The following is a 25,604-nucleotide window of genomic DNA, read 5'->3' on the forward strand; positions in this document are numbered from 1 at the left end:
ACTCACTGCAGTTGCTGCCTGTTGTGGTGTTTGTTTCGTCTTCACCAAAGGAACAGTCTTGGATATGATCACATAGTTTGTTGACAGGGATACAGTGGCGGGAAGTTGGACAAGTCCATTCTCCTGGCAAGCAATCTTTCTGTTCACTCCCTTCTGGTCAGAAAATGGAAATAGAAATATATTTTTAAAACCCATAGGAGCATTGGTTGAAGCAAATCTTTGAGCTTTCTAAAAATACATTTTAGAAAATAAGCAAAGCCTGAAAACTGGAACGCAAATATAGTGAAAATAATGATATTATCATCATATATCCCCAAATAGGAAATATGGAGATATTTGAATATATTTATTAGGCTAATATACATTCAATATTCAATTCATGTCCATCATAAATTGTCAATACAATCCATTGATAAATTGCAGATTTTCTGAATTATGACCTTTTGTCAAGACCTTTGGCTCATCGCAAGTCCCATCAGTGTCTCCCAGCACCGGATTTCCGGTGGGGCCAGCTCCACACCAGAAATTGGCAGGGAAGCGCAGAAATTAGTTAAATTTCAGTATTATTTAAATAAGATTTAAATAAGGTTGGCTGCAGGCTTGGGGCAATGCCAAGGAGACAAAGCCAGTGGGGCCTGATGGGGGTGATCGGTGGGGGTTGCAGGGGGGGTGGGGGGGTGGGGGGTCACCCTTTCATTTCACAGACAGGCACCGTAGCATGCTGCAGCTTTTCGCCCTTTAAATAGTAATCCCTCCTACTATTATTCCTGCCAAAGTGGATAACCTCACACTTGCTAACATTGTACTCCATCTGCCAGGTCCTCGCCCACTCGCTCAGCCTATCCAGATCCCTCTGCAGACTTTCCACACCCTCCGCACAATTTGCTTTTCCACTCATCTTCGTGTCATCAGCAAATTTCGTTACCCTACACTCAGCCCCCTCCTCCATATCATCTATATAAATGGTAAATAGCTGAGGGCCCAGCTCCGATCCCTGCGGCACTCCACTAGTCACCAACTGCCAATCAGAATAGCCTCCAGTTCTGATGGTTCCCTAGGCCGTCATGGAGAGTCTGCTTCCATTGAGCTGCAGCTTGTACATGTAGAGGACACTGCTCTGCCACTGGACAGATCTTCTCATTTCTCAATTGGCTGCCCACCTCTGTGATGCAGTGGCCGATCCCAATCTTTGCCTGCAGTGTGGGTGTCTCATCCTGCTGCTGCTGCCTGTTGCTATTTCCCTGGTGTTTCCCCCCACCCCACCAAACCCTGGCTCCAAACCTGCCACCTCAGGACTCTGCTCATTGTGTTTCCCTCTCCACAGGTGTTGCCTGATCTGCTGAATGTTTCCAGCAACTTTTGTGGTAGGATTTTCAAAAGTACAATCCTGAAGAACTACATTATTTGCCGTAAAGATTCCTCCTGATCCTATGGGCAGAATCTTGACAAAACTGACCCATCCACTAATTCAAAGTTTGCATACTTAATGACTTTCCCAAGAGCTACTTGCTAGTCCCCCCTCCCTCCCCCCCACCCCCGTCCTTCACATGCAAACTCCCACTGGTCAAATCCAGAGGTGGGTGGGAACATGTCTGGTTGCTGATCCAATGTCACTCTTTAGGATTTAACCGATTTAACCCCAATCCTGAACCCATCTCTCCTATAATACTTCTCATGAACTCTATGAGAGCAACATTAACACAGTCAACCAAATGAGCTGAAAGATAATTCATCGTGCTGGAACAATGCAAATTGCTCAACCTATAGTTCAAGGTTACGTGAATGAATGTTAACTTCTATACTCCTCCTTCCATAGTTTACAATCTCAGTCATTTAAACTTTTCTACACTCACTGACTGCCAACACTCTTACCACATTCTCTTTCATCAGCATTATCTCCACAGTCATCATCTCCATCACAGAGCCAATTCTGATGAATGCAGTGGCCACTGGGGCAGGTAAAATAATTTCCTGTGCAGGCTGGATAAACTGCAAATCACGAGAAAGTATCACCATTTAATCATTAGAAATGATCATATCTCAGATATTAAAAATATTGTCCCATCAGTGTGTTAGAATGTATTTTTTTTAGGTCAAAACAGAATTTGCTGAACATTACATTCATTTTTGGTTTTTACCCATCTGAAACTAACTAAAAATAACTTTAAACCAGTATGTTTGATCCTTAAATTCATGCAACAATTCAATATCCATTATTCAAATGACCTACAAATTTACATCGCAGCGAATGACTTATACCATTCATAAAAAATGATTCTGAATCGGTAAGGGCGGAAAAGATACTGACATACATTGCAATGCCAGTTTCTATTGTTGCAGACTTGGACACATGCACCTCCCACAAGGACAGATGGAGACAGGGAAGAGAGTTTCAATCCAGCTTGCTTCCATACATTTCTTCAGAATTGGTTATGAAGCATCAGATACATGTCATATATCTTTTGCTTGACCATGGGTTGTGAAAATGTTCAGCCTTCTCAAAAAAAACTTAAACAAGGTTTTAGTGTGCATGGAGCCACAAAATAAAATGACCCCAAATTTGATGCCAATTGCCAAAATATTTTATTCATTGTCAGGATGTGGATATCATTGGCTAGGCCAGCATTTATTGCCCATTTCAGTCACTGACCTTGAGAAGCTGATGATGAGCTGTCTTTTTGAATTACTGCAGTTGTGCAGCATAAGTACACAATAATACTGTTAAGTAAGTAAGGGGTTTAAAGACTTTTATCCAGTTACAATGAGGAAACAACAACACATTTCCAAGTAAAAATAGATATAACTTGGAAGGGAACTTGTTCCCATGTGCCTGCTGCCCTTGCCCTTCCAGCTCATATAGGCCTTGAATTTGGGAGGTGTTGTTGTCAAAAGTTTGTCGAGTTGTTACAGTGCATCTAGTAGTTGGCACCCCCTGCACATAAGGTAGTGCAAAAGATGCCAGTTAAATGGGCTGCTCTGATACATCATTATTATGCATCTTATAACAAAAATAAGGTCATTGATGAAGCAGCTGAAGATGGTTAGGCCGAGGACACCACCCTAAGAAACATTTGAAACAATGTCCTGCAGCTGAAATAATTAGTCTTGAACAACCAAAACCATTTTCCTGTTAGCGTAATTAAAGTGTTACATAACATAATGGAGGATGTCCTCATTATAAACATGAGATTTAACTTCCACAAGGATAATACAGTTGTCACTCCAACCAATACTGACAAAGAGTGACTCAGCAGCAACAGTTGAGGTGAGGTCACATATGTTTTTCACTCATGTTCATTCTCTCATCATCTTCGCAAGCAAAGCCAGGCAGATGTGTTCTTCAGAACTTGGCCAGTTTGGTCAGTGATGGATATACCAGTCCATTCTTGGTGATAGACATTGAAGAACTTCACCCAGAGCACATTTTGCACCCCTGCCACCCTCAATGTTTCTTTCTTTTTATTTATTCCTTCATGAAATGAAAACAACATTGGCAAGACTAGCATTTGTTAGTCAACCCTAATTACACCTGAGAAGGTGGTAGTGAGCTGCCTGCTTGAACTGCAGCAGTCCATCTGGTATAGGTACACCCACAGTGCTGTTAGAAAGAGTTTTAGGATTTTGACCCTGTGACAATGGCAACATAAGTCCAAGTCAGCGTGGTGTGTGGCTTGGAGGAGCACTTGCAAGCGGGTATTGCTCCCATGTGTCTTCTGTCCTTGTCCTTCTAGGAGGCAGATGTCGCAGATTTGAAAGATGCTGTCGAAGGAATCTTGGTGAGTTGCTGCAGTGCACCTTGTAGATGGTACAGGCTGCTTCCAAAATGCATTCCTGGGTGAGGGAATGAATGTTTGTGGATGGGCTGCTAATCAAGCAGGCTGCTTTCTCCTGGATGATGTCAAGCTGTACGCATCCAGCAGTGGAGAGAATTCCATTACACTCCTGACTTGTGCCTTGTAGATGAAGGATAGACTTTGGGAATTCAGGAGATGAGTTACTGTCTACAGAATTCCCAGTTTCTGACCTGCTCTTATAGCCATATACTTATAATGATTGATACAGTTCAGTTTCTGGTCAATGGTAAATCCAGGATGTTGATAGTGGGGGATTCAGCAATGGAAATGCTGTTGAATGTCAAAGGGAGATGATTAGACACTCCCTTGTTGGAGGTGGTCATTGCCTCGCACTTGTGTAACATGAATGTTATTTGCCACTTATCAGTCCAAGCCAAAATGTTGTTAGGTGGTGTTAAACATGGAGGGGTAATTCATCAGTTTCCAGAGGGTAGGATGTTGTAATCAGCAGGTTTCCTTGCCCATATTTAACGTAATGTCACAAGACTTCAGGAATCCAGAGACAACTTGAGAATTCCCAGGATCATCCCAACTATATACCACTGTGCCAGTAACTCTAGTGGCTGTAACAAAGGAGCCCCAGGCATTTCTGTAAGGTACAATTCTGTGAATATGACTATGTCAGCTTTGAAAATCAAGGAATATCTCTCCCAACCTTGGCATAAATCCCCAAAGGTTACTGAGGAGGACTTTGCAAGATCAACTCGGCAGGATGTGTCTTTGCATCTGGGACCAAGTTCAATACCAGATGGTCCAGTCTATGCTCTTACTGAACTTTTCTGTAGTAGTTTGATGCAAGTGTGTTGCTTGCTAGGGTATTTCAATGGCAGTTCCAAGTCAGCCACAATGCTGCAGATCTTTTTAACAACAGTTCCAATTCACCATTAATAATTCTAGCTTTTAATTTATTTAATTAATTGAATTTGAATTAATTTATTCAGAGCAGTATGCCAGATCTGTGGATTATTACTCCAGCTTCATAATCATAATTCTACCACTCCCATAACACAGGATTACCCTATAACAAAGACATTCACATAACAACTGACACTGCAGAGGTTGCTATTCTAAGGCTGAACACTGGGGGAGAGAAAATAAGTGTCCGTTTGCATTCTTATGTACTTGAATTACTTAGTGCTCTAAGGGTTCAATTTCCCAAGATTAGTGTTGCTCAACTTGATAAACACTAAATTCATATGAAAAAAATATATATTTCTGGACTGCAAAGGAGTCTCAACAAATGTCCTATTTAAACAGAATATGAAACATTACATAGATCAGGCTTCAATCTCATCCCTATGCTTGTCGCAGCATCTCAATATTTTAGTCTTGAAACTGCATTTTAAAAATAAGACACCGCTTCCCTGAGTTCAATTATAGGTTATCCAAATGCTGTAATTTTAGACCATCCAATTACAAATAGTAAATTTTTAACCCTTTCTAACTCTGTAAGAAATGTGCAGCAGATTGTGCCTAATACCTCTAATTTGTTTCACACAGTAGGAAACAATAAAATGACTATTCCAGAAAATAAACATTACCACATTTTTGCTCATCACTTCCATCGCCACAGTCGTCATCGTGATCACATACAAATATTTCTGGGATGCATTCTCCATTGGCACACTGAAACTGACCGCGGTTACATCTCTGCGCTGCAAAGGGTTGGAAAAGAGGTGAGGGAAAGGTTGGGCGTAAGAAAGACGGAAAATAAATACAGCGTTCACATTCTTTTTCAAAACGTTCAGTTTGTAAATTGTACAGTTCTAACATCTATGGGTTGATAAATAAATGAATAACTCAGTAAAATCTCAAACTATTTGTTCAGGCAGGATTCAGACTATGCTGGGTTGGCCAGTCCATGTGGGCAGACATAATTTACCCATACGTCCTGCACTGTGAATGCAAACGATCAGCTGAGTTGCCACTCCTGAAAACTGTCCGGTAACCCCAATTTTCAGGTGACCTCCAGACCGAGGTCAACTGACATTTCCATTCGCCTGTTCCAATTCCGTGGCAGGCAGGATATAGAATTCTGGCGATTAGCTCTATTCTCTCCCCATAGATGCTGTCAGACCTGCTGGGATTTTTGAGCATTTTCTGTTTTTGTTTCAGATTCCAGCTTCCACAGTATTTATCTTATGGTAACTCCCTGCTGGAAATGTGTATGTATGTGAGGCTGTCAGTTGAGAACAGGATCCATAGTTGAATAACTCACTAACTCGCACTATCTCACATCTTTGTCACGAGTAAAGAATGATGATTCTGGTGAGGTGCCAAATTTAAAAAAAAGTGAGTGAAAACTGAAAAGTTTTCGTATCAAGAATTTACGCCAGTATTTTTGAGGGATAAACATTGGAATAGCTTCTGTCCTATTCTATTCTTACTTTCAGGCATAATTTTCTGCGACCTTTAGCAACTCAATTAGCAATTAATCTTTGTACGCAAATCAGAACTTTGTTTAAAGTTTCAACACAGCATTGGGAGACAGCCAACAATGACAGTATGACTATTAAGCTTCATTTCTGAAGCTAGTGGATATTCGCCTCCCTTCCCTATTGGAATAGTACAAATGTTCACCCAGATAGAATAGCTAAAGCCCCTAAAATTAGCTGGTGAGTAATAAAAATCACAGTTTTTGCACATTCATTTTTTGAAAAGAGGTGTCAACATCAAATGTTTGTTGCTGGATTCACCATTTTAACATTTTTTTTCTGTGAGCTTATGGAATGCAATACAAGAGGTAGTACATGAAGCAGAGACTATGGGGGGGTTGGGGGGGGGGGGGTGGTGGCGGGGGCTGGAATTGTTCCGTTCCACCTGCCATGAGAATCGTAGTAGGCATGGGGGAGGGGATGGAGGGGAGGCAGACCATCAAAGGTCCATTGATTGTGGGTGGGATTTTCCAGTTTTGGGGCAAGCGTGGCTGGAAAATCCTGCCCTATGTCAAAATTGAAGAATTGGTTAGGAAAGTCTTTGAGGGAGCAGAAGAGATGCGGGAACAGAGTGTGCTCTTCAGTTTGGGGCTACTATTTATGTGGCGGTTAAATTGTACGGACTGCGTAAGCTAAATATCTCTGTTTGAAAATCCATATCACAATAGCATAATTCCTTTTGAACACATTGGTGTGTTATTTGTGTGTGATTACCATAATGATAGAAATGATGCATAACTTCTCTGCATTCCACAAATTGAGTACCAAATGCCTGAGCATAAAACTGATGAAATGCAACAGCCTTTAATTATAGAAACCACCCAATTTTTATTTCTATTGATCCATCCTGTGATAACTACTATTCTAGAACATAGAACCCTACAGTGCAGAAACAGGCCCTTTGGCCCATCAAGTCTGCACCGATCACAATCCCACCCAGGCCCTATTCCCACACTCCTATACATTTACCTAATAATCCCTCAATCCCTAATAACTCTACCAGTCTCCATGAGTAGACAGAAAATTCTTCTGATTATGTTTGTTGCGACACTCATTATTTACTTTTTCAAACTGGCAGAGAACATATTAAATTGTTTCAGACACAGTCTGTGTTTCAGTATGTCTGCATATCATTGTCTTCAACTGGTGATTTGTTACAGCAAGGCAGTTAGGATCTAAACATCAGGAAAGCAGAACATACTGCAATTGCTTTCATCTGTTCCATCCCTGCAGTTCAGCACTCCATCACAATGCTGGCTAGAGTTGTAACAGGCTCCATTTGAGCACTCCATCTGAGTGCAAATAGGGTAATCTAAAGGAAAAGGAGAAGGACAAATGACTAATTCACAACATTTTCGAAAGTTAACCGGCCACATATATAGCACGCGCATAGAGAATGCACATTTTAGTGCAAAGGTGAAGGTTCAAAATGATCCAAACATCTGAAGGCTCCTGCAAGATAGAGGTTTGTTTTAGTCTTTAAAAATTTTTCTGACATGTAACAGTTGTCTTCACCCTGTGAATTTTCCATCCATATAAAGACTCATAAAATCATATGGAATAGCCTTTAATGGAGGCTATTCAGTGCTTAACATGCAGCCACTTTGCACTCGTAGAATCATAGAATGACTACAATGCAGAAGGAGAACATTTGGCCCATTGAGTCTGCACCGACCATAAACCCAGGCCCCAGTCCCATAAACCCTCATATTTACCTTTCTAATCCCCTGACACGAGGGTTAATTTAGTATGGTCAATCAACCTAACCCGCATATCTTTGGACTGTGGGAGAGAACTGGAGCACCTAGAGGAAACCCACACCAAGGAGAATGTGCAAACTCTACACAAATAGTGACCCAAGGCTGGAATTGAACCCGAGTCCCTGCCGCTGTGAGGCAGCAGTGCTAACCACTGTGCCCCCGTGCGACTCCATAACAAACAAACTCCAATTTTAAATCTAATAGTCTCTGCAACACCACCCCCCCACTTTATCTTTAAATGTTTTAAAGATATATATCTCACATACACTCATTTAGAAAAGGACGTGATCTCATCCAATGGCACAAATAACTGGAATAACCTCACTTGTCTTCAGCAATTAAAGTGGTTTTGAGCAACCATTTTATCAACTTTTACTTGACTTTGCATATGTTTATTGGACACAGTCTTCATCCCCACTGCTACCAATAGAATGTCAACCTTGTCATAAATTGCAGACTACACAAGTTGAAGGCAACAATTTCCAGCAGTGCATAAAGGGACATCGCACCTCAGATAAAATGCTGCCAAATGTTGTGAGTCACACAAGTACCAGGCAATGATCATCTTTGACAAGACAGGATCTAACCATCTTCCCTTGACATTAACATTATCTACATCCTGCAGTGAGCATTGACCAGAAACTGAACTGGATCAGCCTTAGGAATACTGTGGTTACAAGAGCAAGTCTTGGGAATCCTGTGGCAAGTAACTCACCTCTTGACTCCCAGAGTCTTCCCACCATCAACATGGCACAAATCAGGAGTGTGATTAAATACTCTTCTCTTGCCTTAGTGAGTGCAGTTCCAACAGCACTCAAGAAGCTTGATATCATCCAGGACAAAGCAGCCTACGTGACTGGCACCTAACCAGCACCTTAAAGATTGACTCCTTCCACGACACTGGCAAGTAGCATCTTCCAAGCCAGCAACCTTTAACATCTACCGCAGATGCATGGGAACACCACTACCTCCAAGCTATACACCATCCTGTCTTTCATTATCATTGGGTCAAAATCCTGGAACTTTCTTTTTAAAAGCATCGGGGGTGTACATACACCACTTGGACTGCAGTGGTTCTAGAGGCAGCTCACCACCACTTTCTCTCAATTGCAATTAGAAGCGGGCAATAAGTCCTGGCCTAGCCAGTGATGCCCACATCCCTAGAAAGAATTTCTAAAAATATATTCCTGATCCTGAAGTGAGGAGCATCAGTATGGAATCAGTGAGGCCAAGCCCACGGTACCTGATGGGAGCATAGATTCTTCAACTCCTATCCTCCCTTCTTCATGTAGCAGGCAACTTTTGTTGCAACAGGCACTGTTCACAGTGTTTTACTGGACTGTCAATGTTGGCCACCATACATACCTCCAGGTGAACATCTTTACCTTAGATAGACTCAGATGGGTACTATTCAATTCAACTCCCTTTCTGGTACACGGGCACTCTGAAATCTTGCATTCGGATCTGGAGCTCTGGTTCCCCCAAAGTATGGTGCCATCTTCACAATTTAATTGATCTTTTCAACTATAATATGATTTAATCTCTTCAAAAACTGGCTCACTGGCCCAAACTACCCTGTGCCTCACCTTGGATTACAGCGGGTGGATCCTTACAGGTCCAATACTTAACTTATTGTGCCTAATCTGACAACATGTCCAAGAAATTCAACACAATGTGGCACTGGAGGAGGTGTAACACTTGCGTTAAAGGCAGACGACTAAGCACATCCACATTCACAATATGTGTTCCAGGCCGGTGCTTGAATGTATATTCGCTGGCGGACAGAATGAACACCCAACACTGAATTCTTGCTGATGCGATTGGCAAATTTGCTTATCTTCTTTAAAAAGACCCCAGAGTGATAATGATAAATTGCCTCCCATATACATAGTGGTACAAATTATTTACCCCATAAACTATTGACAAGCCTTTTATTTTTCAATCTGAGAGGTTTTGCTCTCTGAGAGGGTGTACGCCCTATCGGTCTTTCAAATCCATCATCCATCTCATCTACCTCGTGGGACAATCCATCCCATCTATCTCATGGGACAATACTGCATCGACACCAGATGGAGAGGTGGTTCACACCAGTTTCTTAGATAGGTTGCATGCAATACTAAACTTGATGATTGTAACAATTGCTTTATTCTGTTAAAAGCTGCTCTCTGGGGCAGCTTCTGAAACCAATTCTGCTGCTTCTTTAGCAGCATATGCAAAGAGGACCAATAATGTGGACAAGTTTGGTACAAAACGCTAATAGTAATTCACCAATGACTTGAGTTCAGATGTGTTTTTTGGTGCCAGTGTCGTTTTTATTACTCTGACTTTGTCTTCCACAGGGTGTAATCCTTGTGCATCTATGCGATATCCCGGATAGGCTACCTCATATACTATTGTAGTGGTTTTCAATGGGTGTGTTGCGGTACACTGGTATGTCATAAGTTTAGTTTATTAAAATTTATTTTATTAGTGTCACAAATAGGTTTACATTAACACTGCAATGAGATTATTGTGAAAATCCGCTAATCACCATACTCTGGCGTCTGTTTGGGTGTGCTGAGAGAGAATTTAGGATGGACAATACACCTAACCAGCATGTCTTTCAGACTTGTGGGAAGAAAAGTAGAGGGCCCAATACTGATCCTTGTGGTGCGCACTGGTCACAAGCTTCCAGTCACTAAAGCAGCCTTCTGTCATCACCCTCTGTCTCCTTCAACTGAGCCAATTTTGAATCCACTTTATCAAATTACCCTGTAACTCATGTCATTTATCTACTTTACAAGTCTCCCATGTGGGACCTTGTCAAAGACTTTGCTGAAAGCCTACATCGACTGTACTACCCCTGTCTATACACCTCGTCATCTTCTCAAACAATTCAAACAAACTTGTGATCTTTCCCCTCATACTTTTTATTGGAATCTATATGGATCACTGCAGGAAGCATTGGGATTGGGAAGTGACCTTAAATAGACAGTATGGCATTGGCCTCCATTTACAACACCCCCCCCCCCCACCCCGCCCCCGCCCCCGCCCCCGGTTGATATTTAGTTTGAGTAAAGTTGTTTTACTGACCAATCTGAATTTTTATCCCAGCCTTGTGTGCTCTCCAATTGACTCCTCTGGTTTTTAACAATGAAAACTTGTGACTTGAGCTGCAAATTCCAGAGAAACAAAACCAGCCACTGAGGCACAGAAACTATTCACCACTGGAAGATGTCTCTCTTCCAGTAGTCATCAATGACACTCTGAGCTGTTTTGGGCATCACCAGTTCCTGGGTGAACTGAGCTGATCCAGGGTGGAAAATTCTCAGCAGATGTAGAGTGACTTTCAGTGGTTTTCAACTAACTTTCTGAAGGGAGTGATTACACCCCCACCAGATAAGACTCAACTTCAATTATGGGCAATTGATTGATAAAGACAAGTGTCTCATGTGCCCTTTCTCACCACCATACTAACATGCTCTTCCATCTTCAGAGATCCGTGGACAAACATGCCAGTGTTCCTCTTTTCCGCAGAATTTCCTATCATCCTACCATTCATCGAGTACTTCCTTGTCAAAATGCTCCTTCCGAAGTGTATCACCTCATGCTTTTCAGAGTTAAATTCCATCTGCCATTTATGTGCCCATTTGACCATTCTGTCTATATCTTTTTGTAGCCCAAGACGCTCTGCCTCACTGTTAACCATGATGTGGAGATGCCGGCATTGGACTGGGGTAAACTGTTAACTGTTAACCACCCAACGAATCTTTGTGTCATCTGCAAACTTACTAATCTTATCCCCCATATAGACATCTATGTTATTTACATAAATGATGAAAAATAAAGGGCCCAATACTGATCCTCATGGTGCGTACTGGATACTGGCTTCCAATCACTAAAGCAGCCTTCTGTCACCATGCTCTGTCTTCTTCAACTAAGCCAATTTTGAATCCACTTTATCAAATTACCCTGTACCTCACGTCATTTATCTACTTTACAAGTCTCCCATGTGGGACCTCGTCCAAGGCTTTGCTGAAATTCATATACACTACATCAACTGCACTACCAACGTCTACACACCTGGTCATCTCCTCAAACAATTCCATCAAACTTGTTAGGCATGACCTCCTTCTGACGAAGCCATGCTGACTATCCCTGATCAAGCTTTGCCCCTCCTTCAGAAGTTTTTCCAATAGTTTCCCCACCACTGACATGAGACTCACTGGTCAGTGGTTCCCTGGTTTATCTCTACAACCCTTGTTAAATAGCAGAACCACATTAGCTGTTCTTCAGTTGTCGTGCAAGGTGGTATGTTCATCCACAGTTTGTCTGTTAGTTTACATGTCCCTCATGTTAAAACTGAATGTCAGAATATAAGACAGTTAATGTAAATTGATTTATTTTTCTGACTTTGCATATTAAAGTTTCGCTTGGTTTGTATAATGATGCTCATGACCAAGTTAGTCCTATTTCCTGGTGATTCTTATATGATCTCTAATCATGTATGATAGTGTCAGGAACACTTTAATCACAGAAAATTGTTAATCTTCAAAGACTAAGAATATTTTGGAAGAACTTGGGTTTTAAAAGGCACTTTTTAAATGGTTAATTTAAGGACCATTTGCTATTTCTGGATGGGAGATCTTTTATTAGAAATGGTAATTAAGCAGTTTTAAATAAGCTAGAAATCTCTTAATCTGGGTGGAAAGTGTACAAAGGGTGCACTACCTGGTTTAAAGCTCTGAAAAACAAATGCCTGGAAAACTACATTTAAAGGTTGGTTTTGGTTTGAGAAGAAGGAGGACCAACTGCTTGTGAAAAGAGGACAGCAACATTTTTGCAGCCCAGAGCCTGTCCATAGCTGGAAGTTGCTCTGCATACTGGAATAGGGTAACTGCAGCTGTCCCTTGATCCTGCCTGCAAAGCTGTGCAAGTTCACTGCTTGCTTGTAGATTAGTGCTGAGATAACCACCATATAATCCAGACACCATTTCAAGGACTCCACCTTGAAGCATTGACTTTTAACCTTTGGGTGTGTGTGTGTGTGTTTGTGGGTGATTTGGGATATCTTGAAAAAGTAATGAGTATGCATTCATATTTCATATAATATGTTAAGTTTTGCCTTTCTATTTGACAGGACTAGTTTTATAATAAACTAATAAATTGGTTGTTTACTTAAAGAAGACTGGTTAAAGTCTCTTTTATTCTTGGTAACAGTAGCAAAGGCAAACAAGTGGCCATTTTATTGAGTGAATCAAACTTTTAAATGAATGGTGCAACCTATGGAGTGGTGGGGTTAGTCAAAGTGTGCATTCCTTCCATCCCAGGTAATAATAATAGCATAGCACTCGCTCTCACTGGTGATGTCCGCAGAGACTTTGTGAAATAAATGTTAATACAGCTTTATGAAGTGCCCCAGAAAGTCACCTGATATGCATTAAAAGTCCTCTTCAAACCCAGTACTCCTGTCAATCTCCAGCAGCAAGTAAACAGTGGCTTTAATTAAAGCCCAAAATCCTCACTAATGACTTCTTTACTACTATTCAGCTAGTTGCTATTAAAAGAGGTTGTCCACTATGATGCCCTCCTAAAAATAGGCATGTAGCCTCTTTAATGCGAGTTAGGAGTACATTTTGTTGGTCATTGTAACAGTTAACTCTAATGACAGTTAATAAGCTTGTGGGTAAGGAGCTATGTTACAGTGATGTCACTCACTGACAGAAGATGACTGAGAAGTATCTTAGAGAATAACTCCAGCTATGTTGTAGTCTTATTTAACCTTTGTAATTGGTGCATAAATAAATGTGTTTTCAATAAAATACCATTGCCTCCAGCAATAACTCTTCTAAAGTAAAAAACTATAAATCCTGAGATAAAACCATAATAACAGATGATGACTGGGGATTTCTTATTCTATTGAGCTGATGTCTCCAGCTGTGGCAGGAGCAGAAATAAACACTTTTGCTTTCCTTTCCATTAAGACCTTGTGAACACTTTGGTTTCATTTGACTATAAAGGGAAGATATTTCTTATGGTGGTGGACTAATATTCCCAGCATTGTCATCCCTAATAACAGACCACATTTCATCATGAGTGGTTCAATGCATTACAGGGTCGTATGGATGTTTACATGTCACAAGCTCCCCAAAATACCCACAGGCTAACATAGAAGTGAATTGAAGAGTACACACTGTCAAAGACCTCTTGGTGATTCACTTTGGTAAAACAAACTTGAATATGGATTACAGGGCCAATGGCAAGATTCTGAGGAATGTGAAGGAATAGAGAGATCTTGGGGTTCATATCCACAGATCTCTGAAGGTTGCCACTCAAGTAGATAGAGCCGTGAAGTAGGCTTATAGTGCGTCAGCATTTATTAACGGGGGTTTAAGAGCCATGGGGTTATGCTGCAACTATACTGGATGTTGGTGACACCACATTTGGAATATTGTGTTCAGTTCTGGTCACCTTACTATAAAAAGGATGTGGAAGCATTGGAGAGAGTGCAGAGGAGATTTACCAGGGTGCTGCCTGATTTGGAGGGTAGGTCTTGTGAAGAAAGGTTGAGGGAGCTGGGTCCTTTCTCTTTAGAGTGGAGGAGGATGAGAGGCGACTTAATAGAGGTTTATAAGATGATGAGAGGGATAGATAGAGTGGATGTCCAGAGACTTTGCTCGGGTGGATTTAGCTGTTACTGGGGGCATAACTATAAGGTTCATGGTAGGAGATACAGGAAGGATGTCTGAGGCAGATTCTTCACTCAGAGAGTGGTTGGGGTGTGGAATGGGTGCCAGCTGTGATTGTGGAGTCGGACACTTTAGGAACTTTAAAGCGGTTATTGGATAGGTACATGGAGCACACCAGAATGATAGGGAGTGGGATAGCTTGATCTTGGGTTTGGTCATAGCTTGGCACAACATTGAGGGCTGAAGGGCTTATACTGTGCTGTACTGTTCTACGTTCTATGTTCGATAAAAAGAATGGTGACTTTTGAGCTTGCTCTGCTTAGTTATCATTCAGCACTATTATATTTTGGGTTTGCCCCACATGAGCTTCTGATTGGGCTGCAAGCTCAAGATCCAACTTCTTTTCCTGCCTATGCCTTATAATTAAATGTCATGGTGGGAGACTATTGTTGAGCAAGGGAAAAGGAAGAAGTCTACTGAGAAAGTTAAACTCCTATGTTTAACCAGGGACTTAGGACTCAAGGCCTTCCAATTTTTGGAAAGGGAAAGACGGTTTAGATCAGAAACTGGAACCACGCAGGAGCGGTAATTGAGAAGCTACAGCAGCCAGGATCACACATGGTCAAGACACAATTAGGCATCATTCAAAAGAATCGATCTGTCCTAATCTCAATGGACAGGATATTAATAGCATAGGCAGAGCACCCTGACCCTCAAAAGAGCATCACATTACTGAACCATAACTGAGGGAAACCAGGAGTAACAACCCCCACAAACTGACCTCGGAGCATCAGGATTCCCATCTACCTCAGAAGGAGATCTGCAGTAATTCAGAAAGTTGGGTGAAACTATCAATGAGATCTTCCCTTTAAGAGACTTTGGGGACAGTTGTAGCAGAATGTGTGTATATAATGGGGATAAAGACTTGGGGGGGGGGGGGGGGGGCAGTGGGTTGTGGAGCAAAGGGATAACCCTAATGATAGCTACTGAGCATGTGTATATGGAGTTATGCCACAGTACTGTCACTCACTGAGAGAAGATGACTGGGAAGCATCTTAGAAAATAGCTCCAGCTATGTCATGGTCTGATAGAATCATAGAATTGTTATGGCACAAAAGGTTATTTGGTCCATCATGTCTTCATTGGCTCACAAACTGTCAATATGACTCAGTGCTATTTCCCTGCTTTTTCCTCATACCCCTGCACATCATTTCTATTTAAGTAATCATCTAATGCCCTCTTAAATGCCTTGATTGAACCTGCTTCCACCATACATCCAGGAAATGCATCCCAGACCTTACTGTGTAAAAAAGATTTTTCTCACATCACTTAATTAATCTTTGTAAATGGTATATAACTAAATGTGTTTTCAGCAAATGACCATTTCCTGCAGCAAGAGCCCTTTTAGAGTGAGAAGTTAATGAATCTGAGGTAAAACTACAATAACGGGGTGATCAGAGCCATAATGATCCATGGGGTGACCATTCTTAACATCGCCTTGAGCAAAATGTTGCCTTGTGTTAAAGGTGGACTAACCAGACATTGCAGCTCAAGGCCACTCTTGATCACCTCTGAGACTCTTTAATACCTAAAGAATCTGGGGAAAATCACCCCTGTTTACATTTGAAATCTATTACTGAGAAAAGATTATCTCTTTGTGTAATTTGTTACAAAATAGAAAACACAGGCTGGAATTTTCTGGCAGTTCACATCCTGCTGCCATCATCAATGAGAATCAGCCAAATCTCCATTCACTGCAGTGAGGCCAGAGAATTCCGCTGGCATGAACGGCCGGAGCATCCCATCCATGCTTTTCATAAATGGATGTATGATTTTATTACATGTAGCATACAAGTGAAATCTCCCCTGCCCATCCACTGTCCCCATTTTCTATCTTAACTCTAGCCCCTGCAATGTAGGCATTTTTTTTAGATTATTTATTCTTTCTTCTGACTTTCATCATTAAATATAGTAAGTGCAGTGTGTTTGAGGTAAATGGGTAACTTTGGACCTCTCGTTCTCAAAGCTTTCCATTATTTGTGATTTTTCTGAGCATAGTCAAAATTCTCTGGACGTGAATGTTCCGCTACCACTGCCAACGCTCAGTCAAATCTCCATTCACAGCAGTGGGACTGGAGAATCCCAACCATGAGGAACATTGGACCTGCTTTAGGCTAACTATCAGAGATTGATTCCTATGATCGATCAGCAACAAGGGGGGGGCGGTTTAGAACGGAGTTGAGGAAGAACTTCTTCACTCAAAGGGTGGTGAATCTCTGGAATTCTCTGCCCGTTGAAGTGGTGGAGGCTACCTCGCTAAATATTTTTAAGACGCAGGTTGATGGGTTTTTGATAAAAGAGGGGATTAAGGGTTATGGGGAGAGGGCGGGAATGTGGAACTGAGCCACGACAGATCAGCCATGATCTTATTGAGTGGCGGGGCAGGCTCGAAGGGCTAGATGGCCTACTCCTGCTCCTATTTCTTATGTTCTTATGTTCTAACACCATTGCACTCTGTCATGCAATAACCAGTCTGGTAGATGGCAAAGTAGATGGTGACTTTGGTTTTTCCTAATGTTTGAGCAATTCTTATGTTCCTATGTTGGAGATGGAAATGCTTGAAAAAAGAGAGTTTTCACTGATTGAAAAGCAACTTTATAGGAGATGCCATCAAAGGCTCATGACTAATATGATTAACCTATGAAACAGTTGCTGAACTTGTGTATTGAGTAGTCATGCAGGTTGTATGAGAATTATCGAAATCAGCTTCTCATTTGAAGTTTGCCATGCTTTCATCACCAGCTTTGCTTGCTGGTATCAAATGTCCTAATTTATGCATTGTTTGATCATATTCCTACAGTACTATATCATTTTTGGAAACCGAAAACTGATTCTTCAAGCTTCAGCGAAATTGACCACTTTGATCCCTGTCATTTTATACAACTGTATACATTCTTAGATAATTATTTTTTTAATAAAGTGCATTCTTAAGTCAGGTCCTGCAGTTTTAATTAATTGGCAAATATTTTATTCCACTGTCTTGTATTTCATGCTTTCTGTAAAAGGTCTGATAGTACAATTTAATAGCTTGTTAAAACACAAATGTTGAGATTGTGTTTGCAATGATCCACTGGAAGTATCAAAATGTAAAACGAATTTGCAACGACTGTAACATATTAATCTGTCACTCACATGTCTTCAATAAAGTCCTACAAGATAATAATCAAGATAAGAATATCTAGACCTGTGCTCTGAAACTGGTTGTAATTTCTATATTTTTTTTATTTCACCTTGCGCATGGTATGGGTAAGATTGTCTATCCATTTAAGGACATCTAAGAGATAGCTGTCCATTCCTCAGACTGTCAAACAGACTTTTCTTCCTTACCCTCAGTAAGCAGTAAAAGCCCTCAATATCTGAAACCCTCAAATTACTCAATTAATACCATTTAATAGCAGTCAGCAATTGCACAGAGAAAAAGATTATTTGCCTCAGGGATGGCTTACAGATGACGTTGCTTTCTGTTTATAAAATATTTCCCAACACATTTTCCTCACTATGCAATCATGAATAAAATACAATATAGGAACTTGCCCAGATGGCTCATGTAAGATCAATATGCTTATGGCTACAAAGTCAGAATAATTTAGAATGATTTCATACTCTTGTGACATGAGTCAATATGATAACCTTCACAGTTCGCATTCAAACCATTCGTCTTAAAGGAAATTTTATCAGATACAGTACTTGTACCATGGTGTTTAATTGCAATAATTATATAAAGTGGAAATGTTCCCACCCCAGGCATATATAGTCCGTTATGCATGATCGCTTTTATTTATTTTGGCTTTGGAAATCTTAACACGCAACTATGCGTGAAATTGAATTGTAGCTCCAATCACCAAACCCAATCATATTCCTTCTAATAGGCTCAGTGGTTGAAATCTAACGTGCTTGTGAAATATTCATCTCAAATTACACCAAATAATCAACAACACTATCTATACATTTAAAATACAGAACTGCAGCTCAATCTTGTCCCTTAGCACTGACCAAATGACAACCATCACCAGTAGCAGTAACAGGACCAAGCAATTGCTTCACTTTATTTAAATATCTGCTCTAATCCTCTGAAGAATCTGCTGCAAGTTTCAGAAAACAAGAAGCATATTGAGGACAATTGTTTCCATCAGTGAGCTGTTTAATCTAACAAGGCGACTAAAATATCAAAGGAACACAGGCTGACAAAAACGCAGTATGAGGGTTGAAGGACTTACGACAGCCTCTTTCATCGATTTTGTCAGAGCAGTCATCGACATGGTCACACCTGTACACATTTGGAATGCATTCTCCATTGCTGCAAGTATACTGCTGACTGGAGCATGTCTGTGCAGCTACACAGAGAGAAAAGAGAAAGAAAGGCATGTTAAAATTAAGAATGAACTTTACATTCTTAAAGACCTTAACTACAATTCATTGATTGTACATTGGAATCTATTAATAAGTTAAGTCCATGCAATATGGAAAGGAAACAACAGATATAACTTTCCTTCGATCCTGTTCATGTCACTTGTAGAGAGTAATTTATCGCACCATGACACTAAACATTTAAAATTATTTCCTGCTAATACAAGATGTATTTGAATCATTCAACCTTCTAGCACATGTACAGTAAAGCAACAGATTATGCTCAATCCCTGTCTTATTTTAGGCAGAAGGGTGGATAATTATAATTTTCATTTGCTTTTAGGCAAAAGTTGCCTTTGTACAGGAAAGATCAGGCTTCCAGTCATGATGGGAAATTTACCCCACCCGCTGGACAGAAGTGGAATGGCCGTACTTGGGAAATGCTGGCAATTGACTTATCTCCTTGTTCCCATCAGCAGTGCTACCTTCACCATTTCTCGGGATAGGTGACCTCAAGCAAGTGCACAGCTCATAGCATTGAAATTGAAATTTTATGACATTAATAGTTTTTGGATTCAACTAGGTGGCCTTTATTATTAAGACCCAATCCTAAAAATGGACTATGCCTCGCATGGGGCAGCATAGTGGCGCAGTGGTTAGCACTGCTGCCTCACAGCAGCAAGGATCGGGTTCAATTCCTGGCTTGGGTCACTGTCTGTGCAGAGTTTGCACATTCTCCCCGTGTTTGTGTGGGTCCTCTTCCAGATGCTCCAGTATCCTCCCACAGTCCAAAAGACAAGCTGGTTCAGTGCACTGGCCATGCTAAATTCTCCCTCAGTGTACCCGAACAGGCGCAGGAATGTGGCAACGAGGGGATTTTCGCTGTACCTTTTTTGCAATGTTAATGTAAGTTTACTTGTGACACAAATAAACCTAGACTTACTGCATGGTCAACTTCCCAAAATCTGCACGGAAGAAAAACATATCTCACCATCTTTTGCAAAAAGAAAGGAAAGAGATGGAGTAGCATGGCATTAAAAATAATTTGTGTTGACTCTATCTAAGGCACTGGTTGGACCGCACTGGTGTAGAAACCATAAGAACTATAGAAAAGTTATGGCACAGAAAGAAGCCATTCAGCCCATTGTGTCTGCTCATTCTAATCCAGCACTCGACTCATTTTCTTGAAGGTTCCAGCACTTCAAGTGTAGATCTGGGTGACTTTTAAATGGATTGAAGGTTTCTATCTCAATCAAGAATCCGGGCAGTGAATTCCAGATACCTAACACCCGCGGGGTGATAAAATCTTTCCTATTATCCCCTCTAATCCATCTGCCAATCACCTTAAATCTGTGCCACCGGTAATCAACCTCTCTCCTGGGGGAAGCGAGTCTTTCCTGTCAGTTCTTTCTAGGCTTCTCATAATCTGTGCACCTCAATCAACTCAGGCCTCGGAAGTCAAAACTAGCCTATCCAATCTTTCCTTATACTATAATTTTCAAGTGTACATTGTGCAGCTCCTGCCATCCATTTAAGGGGACAGTTTATTGCAATTGGCAGATACGTAAAGGAACAAGAAAAGTAGATTGCAGGAATGAGGAATTTAAGTTAGGAACAACTAGTTTGCCAGGCTGTATGGTTTTCCTTTGAGCCCGATGAAATTTCCAGTTGCCCGATCTAAAATTTTCATGGTTATGAGAGAATTGATAAAGGTGAATCCAATAACTTGTTTGCTATGGTTTGTTTAAATACTATTGATACACTTTCAAATTAGGAACTCAGGTGTAGAATGCAAAAAAGGGAATTTAGTAGAATTTTTTTAAAGAAGTATAATGTAACGGGATAGGTTTTCATGGCTACTGAAGTGAAAATTACAAATGGGTTTAAGAGACTATTAGATTGGTAAATATGGTAGTAAAGCAAGCAAATAATGTTGATCCACTCATTGATCAAGATTTTCCTGCCCTCCTACACTGGTTGAGTAACATTGCAGGGTTGGAAACTTAGGTGGGAAGCTAAAAATCTGTTTCCTGCCTGGCATCCGGCAGGTCCTGTTTCTCCCATGTCTTTTTTTGTTACGTAATCAGCCTTGCACCAGGGAATAGTGTGAGGCCAGTTTACATATTCAGAATCTTATTTAAATCCATTTGGCGAGATCCGGACATTATTGTCGGGGCTCACTTAGATTTCTGATCTCACCAATGGATGTCCACATCAGCAGGGATCACGGCTGGTCCCCAGCAATGGGAACCAGATGTGACGGCCCCACCAGTGAGGCCCCCAGAGAGGTCAGAGGCCAGGGCACTGCCCCTTGGGCACTGCCAACCTGGCACTGCCTGCCAGACACCTGGGTACTGTCAGTCTGGCACACTGAGTACCAGGCTGGCATGTGGCACTGTCCATTGGGCACCCTGGCACTGCAAGCCTGGCACACTGGCAGTGCCCACATGGCACCAGGCAGTGCCAAGGGGTGAGGGGAGGCCTGAGGGAGCACAAGTTATGGGGTGCAGCAAGACAAGGATCGAGCCAGGTGGATTGGGGGAGGTAGGAGGGGAGGGAAGGGGGGCTCATCATTGGGGGTTGGAGTTAGTGGTGGGGCCAACAATCAGGGGTCAGGGCCATTGATTGGGAGGCCAGTGATCGGGACAGTCAGGGGTAGCGACCGGGAGGCCAGTGGTCGGTGTGTAGGAGAAAGGTCAATGCTGGTGATCGGGTGGGGGGCAATCTGGGCAATGCTGATGTCCGGCTGGGGGGAATGCCAACTAGTCTCCCAGAATATTGGAATATTGACACATGCGCGATGGCACCCTGAGCATTCACTGCTGGCCTTTCTAGCAGGTTTAGGCTCTGCTCCAAAGACTTAGCACTAGACTTCTGATATCAAAGTAGATCAGTGGCATATTGACACAATGGTTAGCATGGCTGCCTCACAGCACCAGGGACTGGGGTTCAATTCCCCAGCTTGGGTCACTCAGTGTGGAGTCTGCACCTTCTCCCCATGTCTGCATCCTCTGGCTGCTCCAGTTTCCTCCCACAGTCTGAAAAACATGCTGGTTAGGTACACTGGGCATGCTAAATTCTCCCTCAGTGACCCAAACAGGCACCAGAGTGTGACGACTAGGGGATTTTCAAAATAACTCCATTGCACTGTTAATGTAAGTTTTCTTGTGACACTAATAAATAAACTTAAAACTAATTTAAACTTAGATCATTAGCAAGAATGCAACTATTACTATTGGCACAAATTGTAATGAGACACTTAGAGTACCCTTGGCTCTTTTTCAAGAAGCCAAATGGTTGTGTTGGGATGGATTTCTTTCCAAATTTCTGTCCACCAAACACAGCATAATAGCAAATATCAAGACAATGACTGGGATTTTCAGCTCCCATTTTTGTCAGGCAGGATTGGCAATGGGAGCAGAAATTGTCACAAGAACTCCAAAGTTGCGTTTCACACCAATATAAATGCATGACACAGTTGTCTCCTCCCCCCACCCCCTCCCCCCAATCAGAAAATCCATTCAGGTCAGTGAGGGCAGAATGGCGTGAATCACAATTGGTCTCTCAACGCCTGTACCTGGCATGTCAGAGGCTGCTTCGCCAGCGTTACATTGTGCAATCCGATCCTTGAGGTTCTTATAAACAACACCGCATAGCAGAGAAAGCTGCCATTGCTGTCCGCAGCTTCAGCACTACTTTTGACAACTGCTATTGGCCTTTGTCAAATTCTGGAAAAATTCCACCTTTAGTAAATGACACTGCACCAATTGAAATGAATTATGGATAAAATTGTTCTGAAAGTGGCTCTTCCTGGTGTTGATGTGACATTTTTGAGGAATCATAATTCTTATTGAAATTTAACAGCAGTTTTTAAAAAGCTAATCAGTTTCTATTATTCATTTCCCCTCTTGGATTTGAATCTAATCTAAACCATTAGAAATAATTGCTCTTTCCTAGTCAAAGAATTTTGCACAAACTGAGTTTGGCAGTCCTAACCCATTGTTGAATTGCATTTTTTTTCAGAATAAAACTGTCCCTAATTCTACAATAATTAAAATCAAGTTTGCAATTAATTTTACTCCAAGGACAGAAAGATAGTTGATCCAGAAATAAAAACATTTACAATAGCCCATGAGGGTAAGGGTATTCTTCTGATTAACACAAAAACATTTGAGTAGAAGGAACCTAATGCTGGGTCACATTTCACTGAACTTGGATGCTTCACGTGACATTGGATGCTAAAAAATTAAAAGTTTACAATTGCCAGTACTGGTATCTTTTACCTTGGAGAACATATCAAAACAAAAAAATTGTCTTCCCTGTACTGTAATTTGGTGTGCAATTAAACGACAAACACGCATGTTGAAATCTAAAATAGTTTGTGTGAGCTAGAGAGGATGTTCAGGAATAGTCTTGCAATGGACAGTTCATTCAAACAATCATTGAATTACTCATCTTAGGTAACTTCCAATGTTTGATTGTCGCAACTTAATTGTCAGGAGCCTCTGTCCAAAGTGAATCTTTTTCATTTATAAATATCTAAAATGGTTAGCAGGTTACTGGAAAGTCATTCTAAGTCACAGTTAACAGGAACATTCATCTCAGAAGAGAACTTATCAGGCAGGTTCTATTCCTAAAAATGCAAGTGTTACGCTGTATCACTGCAGAGGCAAGCTTGTGACACATTGGTATCACTACGCCATAAATACTTGCAATGCTTTTCTCTAATTTCACTGAATCATCCTTTGGAAGCACCAAAAATTCAAACTCTAGAAATAAGTGCATTATTAACATAATTACTTTCTTGGGGCATTAATTAGTAACAGTAAATAAAAGCTACAGTTAAATATCTTAAAATGACCTTTGTTTAAATTTGCTCTGTAACTGACTTGGTTGCTTAACTTTGCTTAGAAAAAAAATTGCCCAATTCCCAAACTTCTGCATCCTGGTCTGGCAATATGGAACTGTTTGGAAATTCTTGGCATGCGTTTGACAGATAACAGATCAGTCTACATTCTCAAGTTGGCATGATAAGCACAGATAATCCATTATGACCAACAATTTCAACAGTTTTTCAGCTCTAAGATGTACAGATTTCTTTTCTATGTGGTTATGAATTCAAAAATCTCATTTCAATCTTGTTCTCCTAAAAAAGAAAAAGCTAAATTTAAGACTAAACTATCCTGTCATTCGCATTTATGTTAATATGCAGTGAATCATATTGTTGTAATTTAAATAACAATAAGCAGTATAAATTCTCACTGAAATCTATTATAGTTTGTTCTAAAACACTTTCAATGTGTACATTAATGTATAGAGAAGTCAATCATGGATAATAACGACTATCAAAGTTGTATTGTGAGGAACTGAAATTGCCTAAAAGCTGCGTGAAGTTCCTGCTCTATGATTTTCATGACAACTCCATTCATGATGTACAGAATATTAGACTCCCCAATCAGCATAAATAATGTTTCTCTAACCATTTTATCAGTTCACATTAATACTTTAAAAATTTTGTCGAATCATCGTTCATTTTTCTAAATTTCGGGGAAAACAACCCAAGTTTGCGTAATCTCTCCTCATAATTTAATTATAAGATTATTCCAATCTTATTCTGCTCCTCTCCTTGTATTGTGGAGTTTCTGCAGGGTTTAGATTGCCTGCTCTTGTTCCAGTCTTTCACTCAATCTTTTGCCATGTATCCAACAAGCATCATGTTTAATGGAAGCAGTGGGGATTCTCCAGAATAGAGGATGCTTCAGTTTGAAGCTGATAGCAGATACTGTACGAGTGCAGTCCACAGTGGAAGTCATCCTCTATCCTGTGAATTACAAGGATCACACGACTGATCACGGCCTTGGTGGCATCCCGAAGCAGTTCTAAAATACATAGAACGGCAATCAAATCCAGACAATTCCAGGCAGGCTTAGGTGAAAGTGGGTCAAAATCGAATCTTTTAAATTAATTTGAAAAGGATTCACAAATTCCCAATTTTTACCACATTTCCTGCATCTGAAACATTTTAAATAACATCCAAGACTTACAACAATGCTGGCGCTCATCAGATCCATCATCACAATCTTCCTCATCATCACAGACCCAATTTTGAGAAATACATTCTCCATTTCCCTCACACCGGAACTGTGCTGCCGTACAGGTAGGTAGAGCTGAAATCAAAATAAATCTAATATTGGCGAAGTGAAGATAAAAGGGATTTTTTTTAATTAGTTGTGCAAAATATAACACCCACAATTGTACTATTAGAGAATTATGTTTCCCAATTCTCTCCGGATTTTCTATCCGTATTGGTGATTCCGCAGACTGCTAATGCAGGCTCAAAATTGCCCTTACGGCAATTTTTGTCCAACTATTTGATTGAGGTAAAGAATTTTCTAATTCAGGACAAGAATGGGTAGAAAATGTAGCCCATGGCTGGAGCTGAGGGCTACAATACTTAATAACTGTCTCAAATGTTTAGAG

General features: G+C 40.9%; 1 protein-coding gene across 6 annotated transcripts in view; it reads right to left on the reverse strand.

Moving 5' to 3' along the window:
* Window positions 1-25,604, reverse strand: part of lrp2a (low density lipoprotein receptor-related protein 2a) — a 298,347-nt gene that overhangs the window by 201,675 nt on the left and 71,068 nt on the right. For 5 of the 6 annotated variants that reach the window (XM_080199226.1, XM_080199224.1, XM_080199223.1 and 2 more), the window contains exons 3-8: window positions 25,169-25,291; window positions 18,995-19,111; window positions 7,491-7,601; window positions 5,396-5,509; window positions 1,873-1,989; window positions 7-153 (exon numbers count right to left, since the gene is read on the reverse strand). In XM_080199226.1, coding sequence (XP_080055352.1) covers window positions 7-153; window positions 1,873-1,989; window positions 5,396-5,509; window positions 7,491-7,601; window positions 18,995-19,111; window positions 25,169-25,291 — 729 coding nt within the window. The remainder of the gene's footprint in view (window positions 1-6; window positions 154-1,872; window positions 1,990-5,395; window positions 5,510-7,490; window positions 7,602-18,994; window positions 19,112-25,168; window positions 25,292-25,604) is intronic. The other variant, XM_080199227.1, reaches the window with a different exon arrangement.

The sequence above is a fragment of the Carcharhinus amblyrhynchos genome, chromosome 11 (genome assembly GCF_965287045.1).
Source record: "Carcharhinus amblyrhynchos chromosome 11, sCarAmb.v2.hapA, whole genome shotgun sequence".
NCBI lineage: Eukaryota > Metazoa > Chordata > Chondrichthyes > Carcharhiniformes > Carcharhinidae > Carcharhinus > Carcharhinus amblyrhynchos.